Source organism: Salminus brasiliensis, chromosome 2, assembly GCF_030463535.1.
Source record: "Salminus brasiliensis chromosome 2, fSalBra1.hap2, whole genome shotgun sequence".
Lineage (NCBI taxonomy): Eukaryota > Metazoa > Chordata > Actinopteri > Characiformes > Bryconidae > Salminus > Salminus brasiliensis.
This window is the reverse complement of record NC_132879.1, coordinates 40283430-40307308: the sequence shown is the minus strand read 5'-3', so window position 1 is coordinate 40307308 and position 23879 is coordinate 40283430. Positions and strand designations below refer to the sequence as shown.

The window sequence follows — 23879 nt, the reverse complement described above, 5'->3', positions numbered from 1 at the left end:
CAAAACAAAAAAAGTGTACTAAAGAAACTACTAAAGCGAATGAAAAGTAGCAAAACTTAAAGTACAACAGATTAGGTGGTTTGGTGACTTTTCTCTATAATTTATACATAGTCCTGACCAGAGGAGGATGGATGGATCCCCTTGAGTCTTGGTTCCTCATCATAATATAATAATCATGGTGTAGTATAACTTTAATATAGTCATGGTAGTGATGGGGCAGTGGTTGTGTAAAGCTGCTTTGTGAAAACAACAGTTGTAAAAAAAAAATAATAATAAAAAATAAATTTTAAAAAAGCTGTACAAATAAATTTGATTTGATTTGATTTGATGGAACGAGACATGATGTCCCAGATGTGCTCGATTGAAATTCAGGTTTGGGGAACGGGTAGGCCAGTCCATAGCATCACTGCCTTCATCATGCAAGAACTGCTGACACACTTTGGCCACATGAGGTCTAGCATTGTCATGCATCAGAAGGAACCCAGGGCCCACTGCATCAGCATATGGTCTCATATAGTCTGAGGATCTCATCACAGTACCTAATGGCAGTCAGGGTGCCTCTGGCTAGCACTTGGACAAAAGTTATTACCATCAACAAAAGTGACAATGCCAAAAGCTCTGCAGCAAACAAATACATCTTTCCCATTCGCTCCTGGCACCATCTATTTACATACAGGGTGTGTCCTTGCCATCAATGTGTTGTCATTTCCCCAGGGTTACCTTCGCTTAGTTGTTGTTGTAGGTTCTATGTAATGGTAATGGTAATGTAAACTGCTGGCCTCAGTGTTATAGGCTATTAAAGCAAGTTACCTTGATCTGTGTTTCTGAATGTGGCTCTGTGCCAGTGTTTACTCTCATGCTACCACAAAATTATTCTATCAGTGTTTAACAGATTTTCTTGCAGAAATTTTAGCACTGTAACTCTACTTATGGTGATTGTAATAATTTGTGCAATGTTGCGTGTGTTGCCTTTTTTTTGTAAAACATATGTTTCAGAATGGTTCTGGCTCATCATGCCCGTTACGCCTGATGTCTGACACAGCTGCACAAATACTGTATTTGTGCAGCTGTTAAAGTACTGTATTGTTTCCACCCTAAACTGTGTTCATGTATGTTATAAGCTAGCAATGTAAACCTATGTCATAACATGTTACATTTCAATGCACCTTATTCTCTCAGAGTCCTGTCTGTTTAGTATGTCTGTCATATTCGTCATATTTATTGTATTGTTTTGTTCCATGTTGCATCATGGTTCTGGAGAAACATAATTTCACTACACATTACTCTTAATTCAATATTGCAATGATCTAAAACGCACCACTGAGCAAATCTCCAGTGGCCCAATGTGGGCTCGATGTTGGCTGTCTATAATTATATAGTCTATAATTGGTTCATAAAAATTATGTTGGAAAATTATGTCCCAATAAAATGGTCACCTGTTCGGCGACCTCAAATGGGCCAGTGCATTAAGACGCTGTCACTATGACCAGAGGATAGTTTGAATCCTGGTCAAGCTACAAGCCATGGGCAGCCGGGGCCCTGAGGGAGCACAATTGGCGTTGCACTCTCTGGTAGAGTGCACTTTCTCCCCACATTATGTACTGGCATCTGCTGACTAAAACACAGTGCTTTATACTGAGCATGTTGGTTGCCCAGTGACACTGCAGTAGCAGTCTAAGGAGGCGTGTGTTGGTCTTCACCCTTCCAGCATTGAAAGCATTGTGTGATAAGAGGAGGATATATATAATTTGGGTAAATGGCTATCCAAATTGGGGAGAAAATGAGTAGAAATCTGAAAAAAATCTGTTTGAATATAAATAGGGAAATTACCTTATAAACAGTCATATGCAAATGAACCACTGTGTGAATGTTAAAGTGATAGTTCAGTTGTTTTGAAAGGGGAGTATATGTGGTATTTATGCTTAGTCATTGTGTTACATGCAGTCAACAACACTCAGCACTCTTTCAACTTGCAGGAGCAGGTACTCTAACTTTAAGAACCCTGCTGCTCAAACTAAACAGAAAGTTCAGAGTAATGCTCAAAAGATTGTATTGCAGCTATCAAGTGCTGTATTTGACATGTTTGGAGTTCATTTGACATGTTTTGTTATACGGACAGGTAGAGCTTTGTCCTAAAAACATCTTGAAAGTCCCTGATAGAAGGATTGTCTTAATCCACAATTTATGCCACCTTCAGTAGTGGTCTTGTTCGAAAATGTCATATCAGATGGTCTGCACTAAAATTACACATAATACCTCCCTAAAGGTTTTAGGTGTGGTGTGTCAAAAACAACTAGTTTGAGGTTTATATCCCCTTGTCCTTTTTGCACTACACAGGAGAACCCCCCCCCCCCTCCTGTTAATAAAAAAATAACTTTTACTCTGAGTACATTTTAAGGCTACTTTTCAAATTTGACTTGAGTATTTGTAGTTTTTTGTAGTAATAGAAATGATAGAAATTGTTGTTGAGTAGAGAATCTTAGCGCTCTTTTACATCTCTGGATAACACACACACGCACATTTTTCACTGCGCAAAAAAGAACGCGAGTCGTCCGAATTCAATCGGCCCCTTGTGTAAACTTCCTGTGCTAGACACGCACACATACACGCGGGGGAGTGTCGCTGTGTGTGACAACTGGACGACTTTTTTACACCTTCCTTCTAAAAAAGGAATTGGGCTGTTAGACATATGACCACCGTCCCGATTTGGACGCTGCTGCAGGAGTGCTCCGTCGCATCACCCACTCGCTCCAAAAAGCATCCCATACGCGCAGTTTACACGCCGAGTCCTGGCTGGGCGGCCGCTGTCAGTGTATTGACCAAATCGACTTGCAGATTGCAACTTTTCTCTCTCTCTCTCTCTCTCTCTCTCTCTCTCTCTATCTATCTATCTATCTATCCATCTGTCTATCTAGAAGCGCCCCCCTCCCAGCTGACCCCCCCCCCCGGTTAACTTTCTTCTACGGGCCACTGTTGTAGTCAGAGTGATGTCATATGTCATATAAAAATTCGGGCTCCCGGCTTGGCGCGCTCGCTCTCCGGTGAAGGGGGGCGCAAAACACTGCCACGGCCGGCATTCGCCCCGTGCGAGACGCAAAGAGCTGCACAACATGCTCATCCCCGCTCTCAGCGCCAGCAGCAGCAACAACAACAGCAGCAGCAGCAACATCAGCACGAGTTCCGCCGCGCTCTCTCCCATTCCGGGCTCCTGTTTCATGCTCCCGAGTCCGCTCTGCCTCGCTAAAATAAGCGCGTGCCGCCATGCCAAAGGGAGGAAAACAAGAAGAGCGGTATTTTTAGGGCCATTCATCGTGACCACGTGCCCCCAAGGCGAGCCGGACGGCCGTTGCGCAAAGATCGCCCGTCAGTATGGCCCGCGAGGCCGAGGCGCGCTGGCCGCCGACCGCGCTCCTTCTCCTGGGTTTCCTGGTCGGGCTCGAGGCGTCGGAGCCGGCGGCGGCGGGCGGGACTAACGAGACGTCTCTGGAGAGGCGATGGGAGAGCCTCTTCTCCCGCTCTGTACTGGGTATCTCGGGCGAGCGAGCGGAGCTGAACTGGGAGAGCGACTATCTTCTGGGCATCAAGAGAGTGCGGAGACTGTACTGCAACGTGGGCATCGGGTTTCACCTGGAGGTCCTGCCGGACGGCCGGATAAACGGTGCACATAATGAGAACCAGTACAGTGAGTTCCCTGCAGCGAGCGAGAGCGAAAGCGAGAGAGAATCATTATAAATATGTAACGCAGTGAAATACCACACTGTCCTGTCCCTGTGTGGCAAGTAACGGCTACTCGAGCGCTTTTCGTTTGTGTTATTCTTCAGCTTTTAATTCTGTCGGTGTATGTAGAATCGAGCAGTGCCATAAGCAAAGACAGATCTCTTACAAATAATGAGAAATTAAAGCACAGGACGTAGTGCTAAATATCTGCCCTAGCTTAAGCATGACACGAATGCTTGGACGGATTTAGACGCCAACTTATTTTTATACCGACTCCAACTGCGTCCCAAAAGAGGTTCGCCATGCTCCCCTGCGAGTGCTCTCAGGAGGAAATATTCGTTTGTAATAAGGATGTGTCTTTTTCTTTTTTGTGTGTGTGTGTGGGGGGGGGGGGGGGGGTGAACAAAGCCGTGCATCCCCGAATCTCCACCTTAACGAGGTTCCACCCACCGCAGCATGTCTTTGTTTCCTTTCACATTTGATCCAGTGTCGTCCGGAGCACGCTTCCTTTTGCCATTTATAACACGGTGTTCTGTTTGATCAGGTCTGATAGAGATTTCCACTGTGGAGCGAGGGGTGGTTAGTCTGTACGGCGTGAAAAGCGAGCTCTTTGTCGCAATGAACAGCAGGGGAAGGCTGTACGGAACGGTAGGTGTGCGTAACTGTGCTCACATTCCAGCCTGCATCCTTTAAAGTCAAAGCCATGGACGTGCCTGACTGAAACTGGGGATGTTATGCAAGACAGAAAGTGGTCCATTCATGCACTTGCTTTAATTTGCCCCTGATCATGACAGACTCCATGACACCCTAGTATGTGAATGATTTGCGTTGATAAAGGTGTGCTGCAGCTTGCAGTGGTGTGATTGTATTGCATGCAGGTTTTGGTAGTGTGCAGCATACTGCATGAACCAGTTTCAAATATTTGTCAAGCAGCCAGCAGCAGGGAAAATGTGTATGGGTGATTTTGAAATGCTGTCAGTAATTAGCCTGTGTGAGTATCAGAGTTAGGACGGGCCTACCGGCTGCTGATTGCAGACTGGTGTAACTGTATCTGGTTCAGATGCTCTAGAAATAAAGGCATTTATACAAATTCACCTCTTGCAGATATTGCCATCATATACACTGTACCTTTTGTGAATGTCGATGCACTCTGAGAAGTTTAAACCTCCTTTACATCGCTGGGTCTTAACACTGGAAGTACCATGCATTTGATATTTTTGTGTTGTCCTTGCTGTAGTGCACTTGACTCAGCTCAGTTTTCTGATGGGTGGAGATTGATGAGTTGGGAGCAGGGAGTACACTAAAATGTACACTACAGGAGCAGAATTGGGACACACTGCTTTGCATGACAGACCTTAGTCTTAGTTGCAAAATGACATGCTGTTCCACACCACTGTTAGTTTAAAATGACAAGAAAAAGGGATTATTGACAAGAATTTGGATCAAAGCTAAGAGTTACAGAAGATTGTGCTGGGGAAGGAATTTGATTCAAATGCTTTGTTGATGAGGTCATAAAATAATTTCAGAGTGACCCACTGAGCTGACCTCTCTTTAAATGAACAGAGCAAAAAGGCCTCAGGCTGGTCCATGATAATAGCAAGTAGCTGTAGCAGCTTATCAGAAGTACTCCAAAGTATCGGTGTACCATGTGAAGGGAAGGGGTACAAAATCAGCAGCATCTTAAGCAGCTCTTGTAAAATGTTGTGAAACCAGGAGTCCACTTTGTGTAGGTATTTAATAATGAATGTTTGACTTCATATTACTTTACTAGGACCCAGTTAACAAATGACAGAAAGCTGAGCCAAGGATACATCTTTTTCATTTTAAAGTGTTTTTCTTGCAACTATGAAACTCACTTTTAAGATGTTTTTTTTTTGACATTTAAGATCATTGTGACATGATTATGCCAACCCGCATGTGTCTCTGAAATGATTGCTGAGGGTAAACTATAGACAGAGCATAAACTCATAATGACAATTTGCAAGCAGCAGGTGAAGAAACTCCAAGCAAATGCATTGGAACCTCATCACATTTTCAGCCATGTGTTCTTTTTGTGCTTATTAGCCTTAAGCAATTAGAAATAATCAATTTACCAAGTGCATGATCATGTAGATAATCTGGTAGTTTCTAACTTGCCTTTATGAAAGTTCCAGGAATAGCATGTGTTTTCCTGCAGCAGTGTTTTGCCCTGTATGTCAGTGTTTCTGATCTCCCTTTGTCTCTTTCTTTTCAGCGTACCTTTAAATCTGAGTGCAAGTTCAAGGAGACCTTGCTGCCAAATAATTATAATGCATATGAGTCTTCCATTTACAAGGGATTCTACATTGCTCTCAGCAAACATGGCAGAGTGAAGAGAGGCAACAAGGCCAGTACCTCTATGACAGTCACGCACTTCCTCCCCCGAATATGAGCAAGACTGGCAGTCACTCTTATTTTTGCACATGTGGAAGTTCTCTCACACAGGAGATTCGAAAACAAATATGTACCCACAAAAACTAAAGAGACTGCAAGAATACCACTACAATAATATTTATTCTGTCTTTATATATGTATATTTGGATAGCTAAACCTTTTTTTTGTTGTTAAACTTATGTATATGCCATTTTTGCTGCTTCTCTTTTTTTATATATTATAACTTCTGGATTTGGAGGCATTGCCAGTCTCCACACTTTACTTGGGTGCTTAACAGGACAGGGTGGTAAACACTGGAATGGATGCCAGTTGTCCTCTTTAGCTTTATACAGTGAAGTGATATTTTTTATTACCTCAGAGCCCCCTGTATGAGTAAAAGGGATGCACGGAGTTATGCAGAGAATGCGTGTTTATCATTGATGTTTTCATTTTTGGGTGAGCTGACCCAACCTTAATATTTTGGGGTGTTTTTTTGTTTTGTTTATTTTCTCTAGTTTTCTTGCCATGGAAACATGAGAGCACTTAAAGCAACACAGATCCCTTTTCGCTGCATGATGAGCTGAGGTGCCTTGGCATTCCTCCACGTCGCCCCTTTAACATGCATTCTCCGAACGCCCCAGGGAGTCAGAAATAGGGCTGATATGTTAGCCAGGGCCCTGAAGGGACTCTCCTGCAAGAACCGCCCAAGGGTGGTGGGGGTGGGGTGGTTCAATGACTGGTGTATCTAGACTTGATTTTTTGATTAGAAAACATTCTGGCCAGTGATTTTCTTGGCCCAAGCAGGGAATCACCAATGATAATGGTCAAGCCAAATGCAACACTGGTTATCTTTTAAGTTTACTCTTAAGTCTTTTTTTGGCACTTCCAAACGTCTTGATTTTAAAGATATATATACACACACACACACACACACACAAGGAAGCTAAAAATATTCATGTATTGTGACACTGCTGGTAAATTATGGCAAATCTTGTTTCTGGTATGGCTGAAAAGAAGGTACTTGAGCTTTTTACATAGTATATATGCAGAGGTCTATTAAACCAATGAAAATGCTGTACATAATGACATCTTGCTGGGAGCGAAAGATTTTGCTGTCTGTTGATAATCGCAAAACAAATTGTGTATCAGGTTGCACAAAGAGGCCACTGTTGCCGGTGTCTGCTATTTGGGGTGCGGTTAGGAGGTTTCAGGAGATATTTATTAATTCATGTTTGTTGGCAGTGGGTGTGTGCATGAGTGTGTGTATGTGTGATGGGGAGCGGTTTGTGGCAGAGTCCCCAGGGAAACGGGAGAGAGCATGAGCTGGGCAGTGTTCTTGCTTTGAGGCTAAGCCTCTCTGCTGCAGCACCACTGCAGTGGCACAGAGAACTGTCTAGAGGCCACCTCTACAGCTGCTGCTGGCAAATAAAATTACAGGGTTGCTCGCATGGCGTTCAAATACAAAGGCAACCATGGTTCTTCTTATAGATTTGTATTTTGTCTGCTTGAAGCTTGAGGCCCCCCACTTTCCCCTTGCCCAACCTTCACTCTCTTTAAAGGGAACAGGGTAGGAATGATACTATTTTAATATGGAGGGAGACTTATGGGGCACTGTGGTCAGATTGTTTGTTCATTCTGCTGCAAGTATGCAGCTCCTGCCCCTGGGGGGTTGGAGACAATGGTTGACTAAATACCTGAACAGAGGCTCGGCTGCCTGTGTCAGCCTCCTGCCCTGTTATTCCTGCAAAATGCTGCTGCAAACAGAGACCTTGAGATTCTGGCAGTAACCCAGGGGTGTCCAGGCCAGGCCCATTTTTAGTTCAGGGCACAAGCCCTGAACCCTGACACCATGCACAGGATGGTCTATGTCCCTATGTTTCTCATTCTCTTCTCCTGTCATTTATGTACACACATCGGCACTTGTCTAAGAAAAAGGTTCTAAAAATGATCTTCAGGGACCCCAGAAAGGCCAGCTTTTTGCTCCAAACCAGCTTTACCAACTGGGGCTTCTTGAGAACTGGTTTGAGAACCATTGATCTAAAGGGTGACTAAATCATAATATAAAGAGCATATTAAGATCATTCAATTGTTTCCCAAAGCTTGTAACAGCTAATTTTTATGCGAATTACACCCCTGCTGGGAAACTTTCACTACTATTAGTACAGGTGGTAATGACACGTGGAGAGAGAAACAATACAACCCGGCAAAGAGAAAAAGTAGAAGGGATTGCTTAAAATCCTACAGAATTTCACTTTGTATGAATCACAGCTTCATGGTAAATTACACCCTTTTCCATGATTTCACCATTAACTTATATCCATAACGTGTTTATTGTATCACAGTGCACTGTATATTAAACTCACAAATACTTGACAAAAAACTTGTCAACCTGCATGTTAAATCTATTATTATGCCTTATTAATATGTTCTGAGCGTCTTAGTAACTCCTGGTAGCTCCTGTAAGGCCTTTTTTGAATTTGAAGAACCTGGGAGAATGGCGGATTTACACTGGAGTCACAGGAGCCATAGCTATCTTAGTCAATAAAGAATGAGCAGGGTGGATGAATGTTGGTTAATCTAAGGAATCTATAATAGTTGATGTGTATGTCATGCAGATTTATAGCAACAGCTGTGAAAATGTTGATTGGGCATGGAATAAGGAAGCCGGTTAGACAAATGTCTCTATGCGTGTCCCTTGTCAGTATGGCCCATTTATTCTCCACATGCTGAATGCAACCCACAGTCATGGAAAGGGCACACCAGGCTTTAGAATATCATGCCAAACCTATGAATTGGGATGTAGTTGTCCCATGGAGTGATAATGGATTGCTGGGTGTGGCTGAACCTGACGCTAGCTAGCTTTTTGTCAATTTAATGGAAAACCGCGATTCTGGAGAAGGGTTATCATCCATAGATTTTTTTTCCAATGAAGGTGATTCAAGTATGATTCATTCACTGTTGTACACCTTGGGCCACTACCTGCCTGTTAACATTTTAGTATCAGTTCCGTGAATCTGATGTGATGGTTCCCCCTAATTCAGCAAGACTGCAGATGACCAAAAGTACACATTCAGCAGAAAACTGCACTCTTAAAAATAATGCTGCCACACAAGGTTTTTTGAGTCATGACATAGAAGAATGACTTTTTCCTCCCCAAAGGGCCATGTTTAAAAGAGTGTGAACCATCACATCATGTAAAGGCTTCCTACAAATTTGGACTTTGTCCTAGAACCTTCACGTTAAGGGTCTTCTCTAAAGAGCCATTTTTGAACTAGAGGTTTGTGAGTCTGAATAACGTTTCCAAGGTTCAAAGAATGTTTATGTATGTAAATGTTCTTTATCCGTTGAAAGGCTCTTCACACTCACACATCTGTTTTATGAAAAGAGTCCTTTAAGAAACCAGACATGTTTTTTCTTTGGCATCACACAAATAACCCACTGAGGCAACTTTTTAAAGAGTGTAGATAAGTGTAAGTTCATTGGAAATGTAGCAGTTGCTGGCTGTGCAGTGGACATTTGAAATTGTGGAATTCAGGGGCATGTGTGATAATTCAGAATTTGCTCTCATTCATTCTATCTTTCTCCCTCCTCTCTCTCTCTCTCTCTCTTTCCATCTTTATGTCCCTCGGTTTTAAACCCTGGTACTAAGGGGCATGTTCACCCATTGTCCTTCTCAATGTTAACATATACCTCACCTTCTGCCTTAGTTATGATTTCTTACAAAGATTGTGAAGCAGTAGGAAACAGACGTGTTCAATCATTTGTTTCTGAAAACCAATGATGCTATGAGTGAAAAAAAAATATTTAAAAAAAGTGGTTTTCCTTTTATTTTTGTACGTATGTGCTGTGCACAGCAGTGTAACCATATTCCTGATATCAATTAAAGTTAGATTTTTTAACAAATGTCTTATTTATTACATTATCATCATTCCATGGTCAGTATTGGTCAGTATTACATGTTCCATTATTGGTCAGTATTGTTCTTTTTTATTCTATAATATCCTCAGATTTAAAAGCTATGATAGATTAATGAGTGTTCCATTTTATTAAAATCTCACAATCACACTTTACCCCCATAAAACTGACGTGTTACTTTTCCCAATCTAATTAGACAACCATTCTCAAATGCTTCTGTCTATAATAAAATGTACTGCATAAGGTACCATTTGCACAGTTATGACTGCTGAACTATTTGGCAATGGATGAAATTCCAATTCATATAAACTGAATTTGACAATATGTACAGTATCTGAAATTTCTTATTCACAAGCAAAACAGTCAAAAGTACACTATTAGCTTGTTTTCACTGGGCATTACCATGCATTTTGTGTCCGGATAGTACGTGGATATACAGGATTCTGTTTGTCCTTTTTTTTGTCCTTCTCCAGGGAACTGGAGGAACGATGGGGTTCTACAACATGGTGGAAAGATAGATGGTTCTCACATTCCCGCAATAGCTCAGAAAATGTGAAGGATTTTTAAACAGCAAGGGAACCAAGTCTTTCGGTTTAAATACTGCCATCATCTACCAGTAAATAAGCCGGTGCGCACATACATACTCACACACAGTGAGGGAGATTACAAGAGTGAGAGAGAAAGAGAGAGTGAGAGAGAATGCAAGAGAGAAGCCAAGGTCCACAATGGGCTTGTTTACAAAATGCCAGGGCATTATCATGTGATTTTGGTGATCAGATCAAGTTTGGATTTCACTTTTCCCCATGAAAAATCCTTGATGCATTGTGATCAGAATCATTCAAACCACAGGTACACAGGTAGGTGTTCAGAGAGAGTGGTCATCTCCCTCCCATGTCACGACAATATCTTCTGTCATGTTTGTCAGAAAACATTAAACACAAATGCACAAATGCAAATGCAAATGCAAACACCCAACCATCTCTCTGCATACGCACAGTCCTGCTGCACAAGCTTAACATGTGTTTTTGCCTTTCTGTGGCAGTTAAACACTCAGTACTCATGGTACTCATGGCACAATAGAGAGAGAGAGAAAGAGAGAGAGAGAGAAACCCATTGAACTGGTCTGCCATGACATCTCACTGGAAAAAGCACAGAACTTGTAGAGAGAAGAATTTCCACTTAAATTAACAAAACAATGTCTTCTTGGTTTAGAACGCCTAAATGGCGATGGGTGTTTAGACCTGGCTTTTCATGCGGACAAGTAAAATCCAAACTTCTCAGATTGGCAAAAACGTATGTTAATGCCAGGTGTAAACAGGTTTATCATGTCCAAATGTCTGTGGACACCCCTTCTAATTAATGCATTCAGCTACTTTGAGTTACGCCCATTGCTGACACAGATGTGCAAATACACACACACAGCTTGTCCAGTCCCAAGAATATGTCACCAAAATGTTTGTCCATATTAGTGTATTAGTAGTAACAGTAACAGTAAATAGCAAGGGCACTAAGCAGCAGGTGGCTGTAATACATTCAGTACATGAAAAAAATAATACAGAATACAGCCAAAATATATGCCATTCAAATGTGAACGTCCATGGATATGAGGATACATCCCAGTACAGTGTTGAATAATAAAGCCTATTAGTTTAAAACCATTCACAAACCCATACAGTGCAAGATACCATATAATAAAGTATCTACAGTATACTATAATGTGAGATTGTGTACCGCCATATATTGCATGTGAAAGCCTGGAAGTCCGGGCACATGTCGTCATTTTATAGGAAACACAGCTTTTGTTGCTAATGGCCCCAGACAGTCGCAGACAGTTGGACAGCTGTATGAACATGTATGATTTAGAATTTTCATACACATCTAACAACAGACCATGACCTAAATAATCCATAATAACATCTATGGTCTTAGAATGAGATGTCATAAAAGCTCCTGTAGGTGTAGGCATCCCAAGACGTTTGTCCACATATTGCTTGCGAGCACGTTTGAGTTTTAACTGTGAAGAGTGCTGTTTAGTAGGTGCTAAAGTGCTGAAAGCACATTCAAATTCATTAGCATAGGATATTCATCAACATTAATATTGTTACCTACTGGTCATTGCACAACATTGAAGAAATGTATTCAGGGGACATTAAGCAATGGACATATGTGGTCCTGTATTGGGTACATCATGATGTTGGGCTTTAAGAGGGGGATTCTTCAATTAGGGGAACTTTTATGTCCCCTGATTATAACCTTATGTAGAATTCTTTATTACAAAAGAATTCTTAGATATTAAATATTTTATTAATTGCACCACATACTATGTTTTATAAATCAATATGCTACTAGTGCCAAACCAGTTTGTGAATCTCTGCTTCAACAAAATAATATTAAGGGGTCAATTAAATAAAAAAAATAAAAGATAAATGTTTATGTTGTAAACATAGAATCACAAGACTGACCGAAAAGGGGAAAGTGTCATTACTGCCTTGGTAATGTGATGGTAAAATTGTTGGTTATAACACAATACTATGTTCATTACGAATTTGATCATATCCAAATCCTGTAAAAATAACCCCATAATGTCTCTCTCCATGTTTGTTTACTATACTGGGTTTACTGATAAGGTGGACTTGCTAACTGGCTTAATGGAAAAACAAGTAATTGTGATTTTACCTGTTTGTACAGACAACATCCTTGTGGTGATTTTAAAGGCAGACAATGTAGTCTAGCTGAACAACACAAGCAAAAGAAATCTCTGAACTACCACTCAGCTCTGCAGATCGTCGAGTCTATGTTGGGCTCTGATACTTGAGACATGTTCTGAACTTACTGATTTAATTAGGTTTGTTCTCAAAACCACTTCTGGGGAATCCTGTTTATTCATTTTTGCATCACATGTGCATGAGTTTCTTGACTCTAATAGAAAACGGTCTTTTATAGAGGAGGTCTGACCACTTTAACTAGCTTAGCAAATAGGAACACTAGTAAATGAGAAAATTATGCGACCAATAGACAGGTAAACGTGCAACGGATCCATTAAGGGAAGTCTCTGAAGTTGAGGGAGTGAGTCATGTACTCCTTTTCATATCAGGGAGGTTTATTAATCTGTTCTCCTAGTTGTATTTTAATTTCCTACAACTTAATGTATTTAATCTCTCTGTCCAAATGTATTTATTGGTTTTATGAGAACTCAGGTGTCACCTGCTCTGTTTCTGTCGTTTTAAATCTCTGATCATGACAATAACTGATCTGTCAATTCTAGAATGTCCACAGTAAATAAATTTGATTGCGGACCGAGTATAAAATCTCGGAGAGAAATACACAGCGCACGCGCGGGCCGTTTGCGCCAGACCGCCCACATTCATTGCTAGATGTGCATACCTAATACGACTAAATAATAAAAGCGTGTACTGATAAATTTCGTTCGTTCTGTCTAAGAGAATCACAAAGTCAGTGTACTTAATTTGTAATGAAAGCCTGGCCGATGAGAAGAGTGCAGCTCCACTATGAGTGACTACTGACTAAGGCTGAGTCAGGATGGTCTTTGCAACAAAATAATGAGTAAATCTTTTGAGTAAATACCTCTTTTAATAGCTTCTCGATTGCATCAGGCATTATTGTAAAAAATACTTACAATAAATCTTTGCTGTCATGTTGCTCTGCAAATAGCTCCAACAACAAGAGGTAATTGGGCCATCAGAAGAACCCTTGCTGCAAAGGAATAGGGAGGATGAGGAGAAGGATGTGAGAGGGTAATAGCCACAGCCTGTATACCATCCTATTAATCGAACACATTGTTCCAGAAACTGTACATTAGAACATTATGAACATTTTTAGATAAAAGGTGGATTAAGATCTTATGAACTGAGAGAGCCAACATTGAGGGCTGTTTTTTTTTTTCAGAGAAAGCTATTCTGTAGGACTGTGGCAGGGCATATGTTTGAGGGTAGGAGGAGGCCCTCATCCGGAATCAAGATGCATGAATGTTCTCAGTGAAGATGAGATTGCAGATGATTTTTGATATTCCAAGCAGTCAGGTTGCCAAACTAGAACACTCATAAATACCACGTATCCTATGTAGATTACAAAAATATTTCCTCCACCATACTATTATGAGTCATTTATAAATCCATTACTATTTATAGTAATTTTGGAACCCATTACTTTGGTTGAACAGCTCATCATCCAGGGTAAAACATACCTTGCTTACCTGGTAAGCAAGCTGGTTAAGCTAATTTATTCATTTTATTTATTTAATTGATAGCTTAGCTAGATTATCAGCATGATCAACTTGACCAAGCTGGTTGTTAAACTGATCATACTGGTTAATTAGTTTGGTTAAACTGGTTGACCAGTTTGGTCAAGCATGGGTCAGGCTGATCATGCTGGTCAAGCAGCATGGTCGTGCTGGATCAATGGTTGACTAGTTTGGTCAGGATGGTCATGCTGACTCAAACTCAAACAAAAACATACTCTTACTTGTCAAGAGCTAAACTAGTCAACCGGCTTCAGCTAGCAAGGCTGTTTTTTTCAGTGGTGTTGTGCTATTCACAATACTATAGTTGTATGAGCTAAATTAAACGTTGTTACAACATTAATAGCCGGAAAACATTTTAAGTTGAACTGACAAATACTTTGTACTCCATGTTCAGTGATTTTACCAGGTACAGTTATTGTTTTTACAATATATATACATATGTACATACAATGTGTATATTACAATTTGTTGTGAAATCTGCTGTTAAAATAGACTGTAATAGTTGTAATTCATGTGCTCGTTGTCAAACTTCATGGGGCGAAAACTGTTGCGTTGTACACGCGCCATCTGCTGGTCAATTTAAAAAGACGCTGACCATTTTGCGGACATCAACAAAAAGTTGTTCACGTTCCGGTCAGTGAGTATCAAAAAATCATTTCACAAGATTTTAGCTTCAAATTCTGCTTCTTCGTGGTCTGTTGTAAACAACATTTAGTAAAGTGGCTGTGATAAAACACTTGAAATTAGACTTGTGGCGTGTGGGCACAATAAGAGTCATATTTGTGTTAAGTGGGCTGTGCTCTGTGCAATTATGGCTTTGCTCGTTCCGGCTATTTAACCTCACTATAAACAGACCAAGGTGTGCGAAGAAAAACCGCCTCTCCGCTTCTTCCGTTACTTGTCAGCTTCTCTGTCATGGGGGCGAGCGTTGCGTAAAAACTACAAGTAAGGAGTGGCATGGTATACGTTTAAATAGCCGGTCTTGAAGTTTCACGCATCAGAACGACTCAGAACAGCTCCTGCCTCCTTCTTTCATGCACCGTGCTGTCTCATGCCACTAGCGAGCATGCGTAGAGGCGCTCTTGGTCTGAACCTGCAATCGCTCTGCGCCCTGTGGCTCGCGGCGCTGCAGGGATGTGCACCCGTGGACGCTGCTCCAAATACATCTCCCTTGCAGAGCTCCAACTGGGGCAACCCGAGAAGATTTATCCACCTACAGACGAGCACAGATCTGAACAACTTCTACCTGGAGATAAGTCTGAATGGGCACGTACACAAAAGTGTACGTCGAGGTTCCTACAGTGAGAACAGATTTTTTGCTGCCATACCTCATCGTTATCTATCTATGTATTTATTTATCTATATATTTATTGCTCTAAAATGCATGTATTTAGTACAGTTGGATGCCCGTTAGTTATTTCCTCGCATTCATTCCAGTCTTTTTTTCCATCAACAGGTGTTATTTTACTCAAAGCCGAGACCAGAGACCGAGTGGCAATATTCGGAGTGAAAAGTAACCGTTTCTTGTGCATGGACGCAGAGGGGAATCTTTTTACTTCGGTGAGAATTTGATGTCTCTAATAATAAAAAAACACAGTCGGACCATCTACGTTTAACGTAAAACAGATTTGCATAATTGCGGAAGGGTTTGCTTGTTATAAACATTTATAAATATCTGTGGTAACAGTCTCTAAAGGTAAAAGTGTGTATACACACTTGTCTTTTTATTCTATTTTATACGTTACATCAACATAATGTTGCTTTCTTTTAGTTTGTTATGTTTTCGCATGAATTGTGTTTATGAGACATATTTTATTTATTAATGTGATAACGGTAACTTAACGGTAGAATAAGCAGAGTAAGTATTTAAACTCCATTTAAAGTATTTTCTGCTGTTGAAAAGCAAAATTACCCAAATGATTAAAATGATTACCCAAAACATACCCCCCCACCCCCACCCCACCCCCTCATATGACCACCTTGCTCACTTAAGGCCAAAAAGTCAAAAATTATTTTTCAGCAGTATCACAGCTCTCCTTTTGATGTAGAATGGGCAGTCTTAAACTGGATCAGGCTCACATCAGCATAACCCTGACCAATCACAAGGCTAACATGGCAACGCATTCTATTCGAGTCTAAAAACTAACATAGCAAGCATTTTAGCAAGCTAACTATCCAGCTCTCTGCGTGTTTTGGATGTCTGAGGTTCATGCACTCAGTTACGCCAGCATTCCATGTGTGTGCTTTTTTTATGAACAGTGGAATCGTCAACAACACGACGAGCATTTGTAGTAAACAATTCACTGAGGACAGTTTCATAGGCTGGTTACTTGATTACAGATTCCGCAATTCGAAGTAAAAAGCTAAAAAAAAAAAAACACACACGTCTTTGTCGCCAGGCTTTGTGCGTTGCCGCGGTAACGTAAACAAAACTTTGTTCACCAGTTACACAGGGCTGTCGGTCACGCACATTTATTGCGTTATTTATCTCTTTTTTTTCTAATCATAGACGGTTTGCATCAGGGACGACTGTTTGTTCCATCACAAGCTTTTGGAGAACCATCGCGACGTATACTACTCCCCCAAGACCGGCCTCCTGCTCAACCTGGACGGCACGAAGCATCGATACGCGGCCGGTCAAAACCTTCCCCGCTCCTCCCTTTTTCTGTCGGAGAAGAATACGGTCTCTCTGGATCGCCTCAAACACAGGGAGAGGAAGAACCGACAAGTGGACCTCTCCGACCCTCTCAGGGCGCTCGGCTTCGAGGAGGAGTCGGACTCCCGCGCGGTGCAGGAAGAGGACGCAGAGCAGGAGCCCTTCGAGGATCGCAACACCTCCAGAGAAGCCCTGCTCTCCCCTTCCGACGATGACCCATGGGACGTGGTCCACGCCAGGAACCCCGGCAGCCCTCGCATGTCAGCGGTTGTTGGTTGAAGTCTTTCATCACAGTCGGAGCAGGCGGGCGCGCATACCCGCATCTTTGGTGGTCTGGTTAAAAACGGTGGTCGAGCTAGAGATATATGCGTTGCGTTTAGCTTTCTCACCCCAGTTTACACCCCAGCCTTTTAAATCACGAGTATTTATTTCCCTAATCCCATCCCAACCAATCAGACTGGTGCAGGACACCATTGGAGGACAGGCATTGTGTCCTGATACAAATATTTATTTATTTAATTTCATTTGTTTTTATTTATGTATTTATACAGATGCTTCCTGGATATAAATACGTGTGGAAATGCTAGGCTGTCACCCTGCTGCTTTCTATCCAAATGAATAAAAGTTTTTTTCTGACTGGTGCCTCTTGTTTTCTGTCACAGGCCAGATGGTTGCAACCTGCTTGGCCTTGATTGCAATCTCTCCAATCTTTCCTAGATCCTAAATTCATTCCTGATTGTTTTTGTTTTTGTTTCCTTATCTTTCTCATTTGCCTTTGTCCTCACAGAGCATATTTTAGTGAGAAAGCACCAAACCTTACATAAACAGACAACAGCATGTATTTAATCTGGTAAAAATTCTACACGCTGTACAAGAGCTTTTGAAAGTCGATCATCTAAACACAAAGCTTCAATGGAGAGAGATATGACGAAAACTAAATCTGACCTTTTTTTATATAAAGCGCGTGATATGGCCAGTGTCACAAAGTTGCTTATCAAACAGCAGGAATGTGAATTCCTTAAGAAACAGATATCTATAATATATTATTTAAAAAGTAGGGAGTAACGCTTATGGAAAATTCAACCTTGTTATCTTGAGGATCATCTAGAAGGAGGCATTTTAGGCACAGGAAGTAATATGAGCACAAGTTTACATATTCCTAAATCACCATGGAGACCACCCTCATGTTATAACATCCAGAGGTGGAAAGTAAAGAATTACATGTACTCACGTTACTGCAATTAAGTAGATTTTGTGAGTAATTTGTAATTTTAAGTAGTTTTTGAAATAGGTCATTTTACTTTTACTCAAGTACATTTTGACACAAGTATTTTACTTCGCTACTCTGGAAAACTCCCTGTCATTGAGTAAAAATTAAATGCCGGGAAAAAAAACAAATTGTCTGAACTGAAAGGAAATTGGCGCGGATGCTCGAGCGCAGAATTTCCACTTGAGCCTATCGTTGGAAGATGGCTGGTGCTGATACAGACGAGCAAGATATGTAGGGCATGGAGAAGTTTCAGGATTGCCAAGCAGAGAAATTGAATTCCGGTGGAGGAGAGGAATCGGAAAGCGAAAGAAATCCTTGGCCATATCTCAGCCAGTTCTTTGTTTTCAAACGCATGGAAGGCAATATGTGCCTGTTCCGCCGAACAGAGCTGTCTGCTTTCAAAACTTCCATATCAAACCTGCAAAAGCATGTGGTGGTTAGTAGAGTATATGCGAATTTGCCTGTGTATCCCAAACGTTAGATTTATTGTTTGGTTTCCTCCATGTAAAATATGTCTTTATTATATCAATTCGTTTGGCCGCCTAGCATCCATAGTCTACTGATAAAGTAAAGACGCCTAAATTAATTGAATCACTTCACGTTTACAAATTGTTTTTTTTTTATTATCAGAACGACAGTCATAAATAATACGAGTGTATGATATAAGACGCAATTTGTCTCATGAAATTTATAATAGACTAGCTCCTGGGCAGTTAGCTGTAGCATAGACTAGAGCTTTGGGGGATTTCTTCATGATTTATGTTTGCTAACATTTTCACTGTCCTGGATACTTTGTTTGATTCTGGTTTTATTTTATAATTTTTTTATTTAAGCATTGTAAAAATTGCTTAGCTGTCTTTAAACGTGTCTCGGACACTTTGAGTTTGGTTGGTTCAAGTTTCATATTAGGTTGGTTTAGTGGCTTTAATTCGCAGTACAGCTAGCGGTTGTCAGTAAAGAAAAAAATGGATTATAGAAACTAATGCCGCTTGTTCTTGAAAATGTTTTATGGGGTGGTCTGAACACAGGTTTGCACATACTGCTTGAAAGGTCCTAACTATTATGTGGACTAATAGTTAATTAAAAATAATTTTATTTATGATTTGTACTTTTTTTACATCAAATAATTGAAAGTAACTATGTAACTTTTACTCAATGTCAATTTTCAATTGAGTACTTTTTTACTTTTACTAAAGTCAATTTTCATTTGAGTACTTTTTTACTTTTAATTAAGTAGATTTATAGATGGGTACCTTTATTTATACTTGAGTAGAATTTAAACAAATTAAAGGTGCTCTGGTACTTTTTCCACCTCTGATGACAGCCTCTACTCTTCTGGAAAGGCCTTCCAAAACTTACTTTCCATAATAAGGCCTTGCTGTCAGTTGTCTAGTTTATCCCAAAAGTGTTTATAGGTTCAAGTTCAAGATTATCTGCTGGCAAGTTCTCAACAAACCAAATTGTTTATGGTGATTGTTTGGTGTATGGGGCATTTTCTAAAACAGAAAATTGTCTGCCACTGCTGCCACAAAGTTTTTGAGAATGTCATTGCAAGTGGAGCATTAGGAATTCCCTGGGGCCCAAGCTACCATTATTTTCCATCCACCAAACATCAATCCCATCAACAATTGGTATTGCTCATTAGGCTGCAATGAAAACATATGCTATAAATAAAACAGTTCTTGTGCTGATTTTGCTTTCAGAGATAGAGACTTTAGAGTTTTTTTGACATAATGTTTTACCTGCCCCCTCCAACCACACCACCCAGTAAAAGTGAAACACACACAGACCCTCCCTGACATCCACTCAGAAATATGAATAGAACACATTTTTATTCACTTTAATTTGACAATCTTAGATGTCTAGGGGTAAAGATAAAAATACCAAAATACCAAACATAAAAATACCAACCCTACCGCCAGACCAAGACAAAAGACGGAAATGGCAAAAATGCCAGCATTAATTTCTTATAGCTTATTCAATTTTTAAATACATCATCTTATAAGAATGAGCTGAAAGACACCGTAGCCTTCAACTGTTTAAGGCCATTTGTAACACTTACTAGAAACAAACTAGAAACAACTAATCTAATCTAACATGAAAAACATTACATAATAATAAGCTTACTTCTCTGCCAGTTAACCATGAGAATAAACAATAGCTAGTTTTACACCACAGAAAAGTACATTTCTTTAAGCAAGCATACACAAACAGACTAACAACAGGGTTTTTTAGAAAATGGATTAAGCGACTAACCCTGATTTGTTTATGAAAATGCTTTCTGGCAGATTCACTCAACCCTAACCCAGAGTTACACCAAAGTTATTCATGCACACATTGCATGTTCTTTACGCAGGGATCCTGTGGCCATCAAAGATCAAATTATTAAAACAACTCTGAGAAATGTGTGATTAGACCCTGATTTGACAGCAGTCAAATATCTACACAAATAACATTCTTAACCTGTACATTTCAAACATTATACATCATGAATCAGTTCTCACTTCTCTGCAGATTTAACAAATCATTCTGGGGTTTTTTTAAACCACAATCGATAAATAAATACCTCTACATTATTTAATCTTTTAGGATTTTAATGAACATGAAGATGAAAATAAAGATGATATTGTGAACAGAAAATCCTTCTTAGCAGTAACTGGGGCGCCCCCTGCTGCACCTAATCACCTCTTGTCATTGACCGAAATGAATTTTGGGTTAATCTGCATTTTAATGGTATTCTGTGATCAATGCTGTTCTGTAGTCAAATTTGTTGACTTTGGATTGTACAGATTTTTGCCTTTTAAAGTAGCTAACATTAACCTTATATCCATGCATAGGTTTGGACTGGCAACTCTAGAAAACAGACATCCGAGCAGGGCAACAAAAATGGGTTAATCTGGTCCTGTTAAAGGTACTGATTTCAATTCAATATTTAACTTTTAATAAAAAAAAGCTAATGTTTCTTCATGCTTTGTTAGCCCTCTGGACTGTGAGCATGCTGAAAAAATGTCTGGTGTTCCTACTGTAAATGTAAGAGTGGCTCCAGCCGATCAGCAACAGGGGTGTTTATGCTCGGATGCTATGTGCTGAACTACACATCTTGTCAAGACCGAAAAGCAAAAGATCTGACAAAGAAAGCTAAACAGAAAGATTGTAGATCAGGGGAGGGAAGATACGTGTAAACATTGTTGAGGTGACTGGATGGTGGACAGACTTCCGAGAGCTGAGGGCAATGAAAAGGGAGGAGGGGGATGCTCTATTCCTGCTCGCAAGGTGGGTAACACTGACTTATGCTATTTCTGAAATAGGCCAGTATTTTTTTTGTCCTGTTTATGAAGGTTTGTAATACATAATCAATGGTCTCTTTTCCAGTGCAAGGCCAAATGATTACTAAGGGCACATGTAACATTCCATCAAGAACCTGTTAGACTAGTTGATTTTGTCTCTTTGCTGTGTTGCTAAATCAGGATCAGGAAGTGCATAGCATCTCATAAGAAATATGCAACAGTTTTATTCTTTAGTCTAGTGCTAATGCTAGCTAAATAATTAAAGCCATAATTCAAAAAAATAATAGTATCAGACTGCAACCACACAGCGCTAACAGTAAAGGTAAGCTGTCATCAAACAAAACTTGTTCATAACAATCTTCATCCCATTAAACCAATACATTACAAATATATTACAAATATAGATGATATGATGATAATTCAGTTTTAACGTACAGTCCTAAAGTAAACCAGAAACACTGTTCAACCAATATAAATAAGTAAAGAAGAGCATGCCAACATTATGATGGCATAGTACTAAAGTAAAGCAGTAAAACATTTTACAGTCTTTTAATAGGATTAACCCATTTCTGCTGCCGTCTGGTGTCTGATTTCTAGCGTAGCCAATCCAAAACCACACATGGATGTAAGGTTAATGTTAGCAAGGGTGCCCATATTTAAATTTTCTAAAAAGATAACACTAAGTTGTAGGACCGTCGCAGTCATTTATTTTAAAGTGCAGCACTGGCCTTTTTCTAGTACTTCTTATTTCTTATTTCTATAATTGGGTTATATTATGTATATTATAGCTGTATTTATTAATATAGAATTTCCCCACTGTGGGACTAATAAAGGACTATCTTATCTTATCTTATCTTATCTTATAGCTGTATTTATAGTCAGGTTTACTGTTTCCTACTATTTTAAGTGCCTTTATTATGCTGCTCTCTTTTTGATTTTGCTGCTGTAAAAACTGACTTTCCCCGTGGGATAAATAAAGTGATCTATCTATCTATCTATGTATCTATCTATCTATCTATCTATCTATCTAAAGGTACCGACCTTCATAGAAGAAAAGCCCCCAATAAGCCCACATACTCTGTTAACCTGTGTGTACTTGAAATATACAAAAAAATAAAATAATACATTTCTTCCACAAAATACACATTGTCTATGACTATCAACTTTTTGTCTATTTAATCAAGTAAACATGCAATGCGGGTCACATCTCTATGTCTGAGTTTGCTGTTTTCACTGTATGAAATTTTATTCACTATCTATGTTGCAAAAAGATTTTTATTACATATTTAAGCATGATTGCCCACATAACATACATTTAGGATTACATGTGTTGCTTCTGCTTTGCTCTTTAGTACCCAAAGCATGACAGGTGCTTATTTCACAGTCAGTAAATTAGATTAACACTTACACATTTATGGACAGTCATTAGCTACAGTTAAAACCAGAAGTTTACATACACTATATTAAAAAAGACACATATGCATTTTTTTCTCACTGTCTGACATGAATTTAGAAAAAACTTTTCCGTTTTAGGTCAAATTATTTCTATTTGCTAAATGCCAGAATAATGAGAGGGAATTTTTTAAGACAATTTTTGAAACAGCCCATGATGATGTAGTGTCTTTGATGGGTTTATTGGCAACATAATTAGAGCGTTAGAGACACACCTATGGATGTATTTTAAGGCACACCTGAAACACACTGCTTCTTAATGTAACTTCATGGGAAAGTTGAAAGAAATCAGCCAAGATAGAATTGTGGACTTGGACAAGTCTGGTAAGCCTGAGAACACCATCCCAACTGTGAAACACGAGGGTGGCAGCATCATGTTGTGGGGTTGTTTTGCTGCAGGAGGGACTGGTGCACTTCACAAAATAGATGGCATCATGAGGAAAGAACATTATTTGGAGAAACTGAAGACATCAGCCAGGAAGTTAAAGCTTGGGCGCAAATTGGTCTTCCAATTTGGACATTGACCCGAACCATACTGCCAAACTGGTTACAAAGTGGATTAAGGATAACAAAGTCATTGTTTTGGAGTGGCCATCACAAAGCCCTGATCACAATCCTATTGAAAATTTATGGGCAAAGCTAAAAAGGCATGTGCGAGCAAGGCAGCCTACAAACTCAGTTACACCAGTTCTGTCAGGAGGAATGGGCCAAAATTCCTGCCAACTATTGTGAGAAGCTTGTGAAAGGATATCCATGTATCCAATGTTTGACCCAAGTCATACAGTTTAAGGGCAATGTCACCAAATACTAATGAAATGTATGTAAACTTTTGACTTTGAAGAAAGTAATAAAACTGCCTTAAAAAATCCCTCTCATTATTCTGTCGTTTTAGCAAATGGAAATAATTTTGGTAATCCTAATTGACCTAAA

The 23879-nt window shown here is 39.9% G+C and overlaps 2 protein-coding genes across 2 annotated transcripts; both read left to right on the top strand.

Annotated features, from left to right (window-relative positions):
• Positions 1-3140: 3140 nt before the first annotated feature.
• Positions 3141-9976, top strand: fgf6b (fibroblast growth factor 6b). The gene is made up of 3 exons (XM_072673871.1): positions 3141-3682; positions 4262-4365; positions 5951-9976. Exons 1-3 carry the CDS (start codon positions 3370-3372, stop codon positions 6125-6127), a joined length of 594 nt encoding a protein of 197 aa, XP_072529972.1. The 5' UTR covers positions 3141-3369; the 3' UTR covers positions 6128-9976.
• A 5374-nt stretch (positions 9977-15350) lies between these two features.
• Positions 15351-17413, top strand: fgf23 (fibroblast growth factor 23). Its single transcript, XM_072673870.1, has 3 exons — positions 15351-15585; positions 15741-15844; positions 16794-17413. Exons 1-3 carry the CDS (start codon positions 15351-15353, stop codon positions 17217-17219), a joined length of 765 nt encoding a protein of 254 aa, XP_072529971.1. The 3' UTR covers positions 17220-17413.
• Positions 17414-23879: the final 6466 nt, after the last annotated feature.

Bases quoted from the DNA above. Each gene is read 5' to 3' on its own strand.
- fgf23 (XM_072673870.1), top strand. From the start codon at position 15,351: ATGCGTAGAGGCGCTCTTGGTCTGAACCTGCAATCGCTCTGCGCCCTG. The intron at 15,586-15,740 runs GTGAGAACAGAT...TTCCATCAACAG, and splicing joins TGTACGTCGAGGTTCCTACA to GTGTTATTTTACTCAAAGCC. The intron at 15,845-16,793 runs GTGAGAATTTGA...TTCTAATCATAG, and splicing joins AGGGGAATCTTTTTACTTCG to ACGGTTTGCATCAGGGACGA.
- fgf6b (XM_072673871.1), top strand. From the start codon at position 3,370: ATGGCCCGCGAGGCCGAGGCGCGCTGGCCGCCGACCGCGCTCCTTCTC. The intron at 3,683-4,261 runs GTGAGTTCCCTG...CTGTTTGATCAG, and splicing joins ACATAATGAGAACCAGTACA to GTCTGATAGAGATTTCCACT. The intron at 4,366-5,950 runs GTAGGTGTGCGT...CTTTCTTTTCAG, and splicing joins GGGGAAGGCTGTACGGAACG to CGTACCTTTAAATCTGAGTG.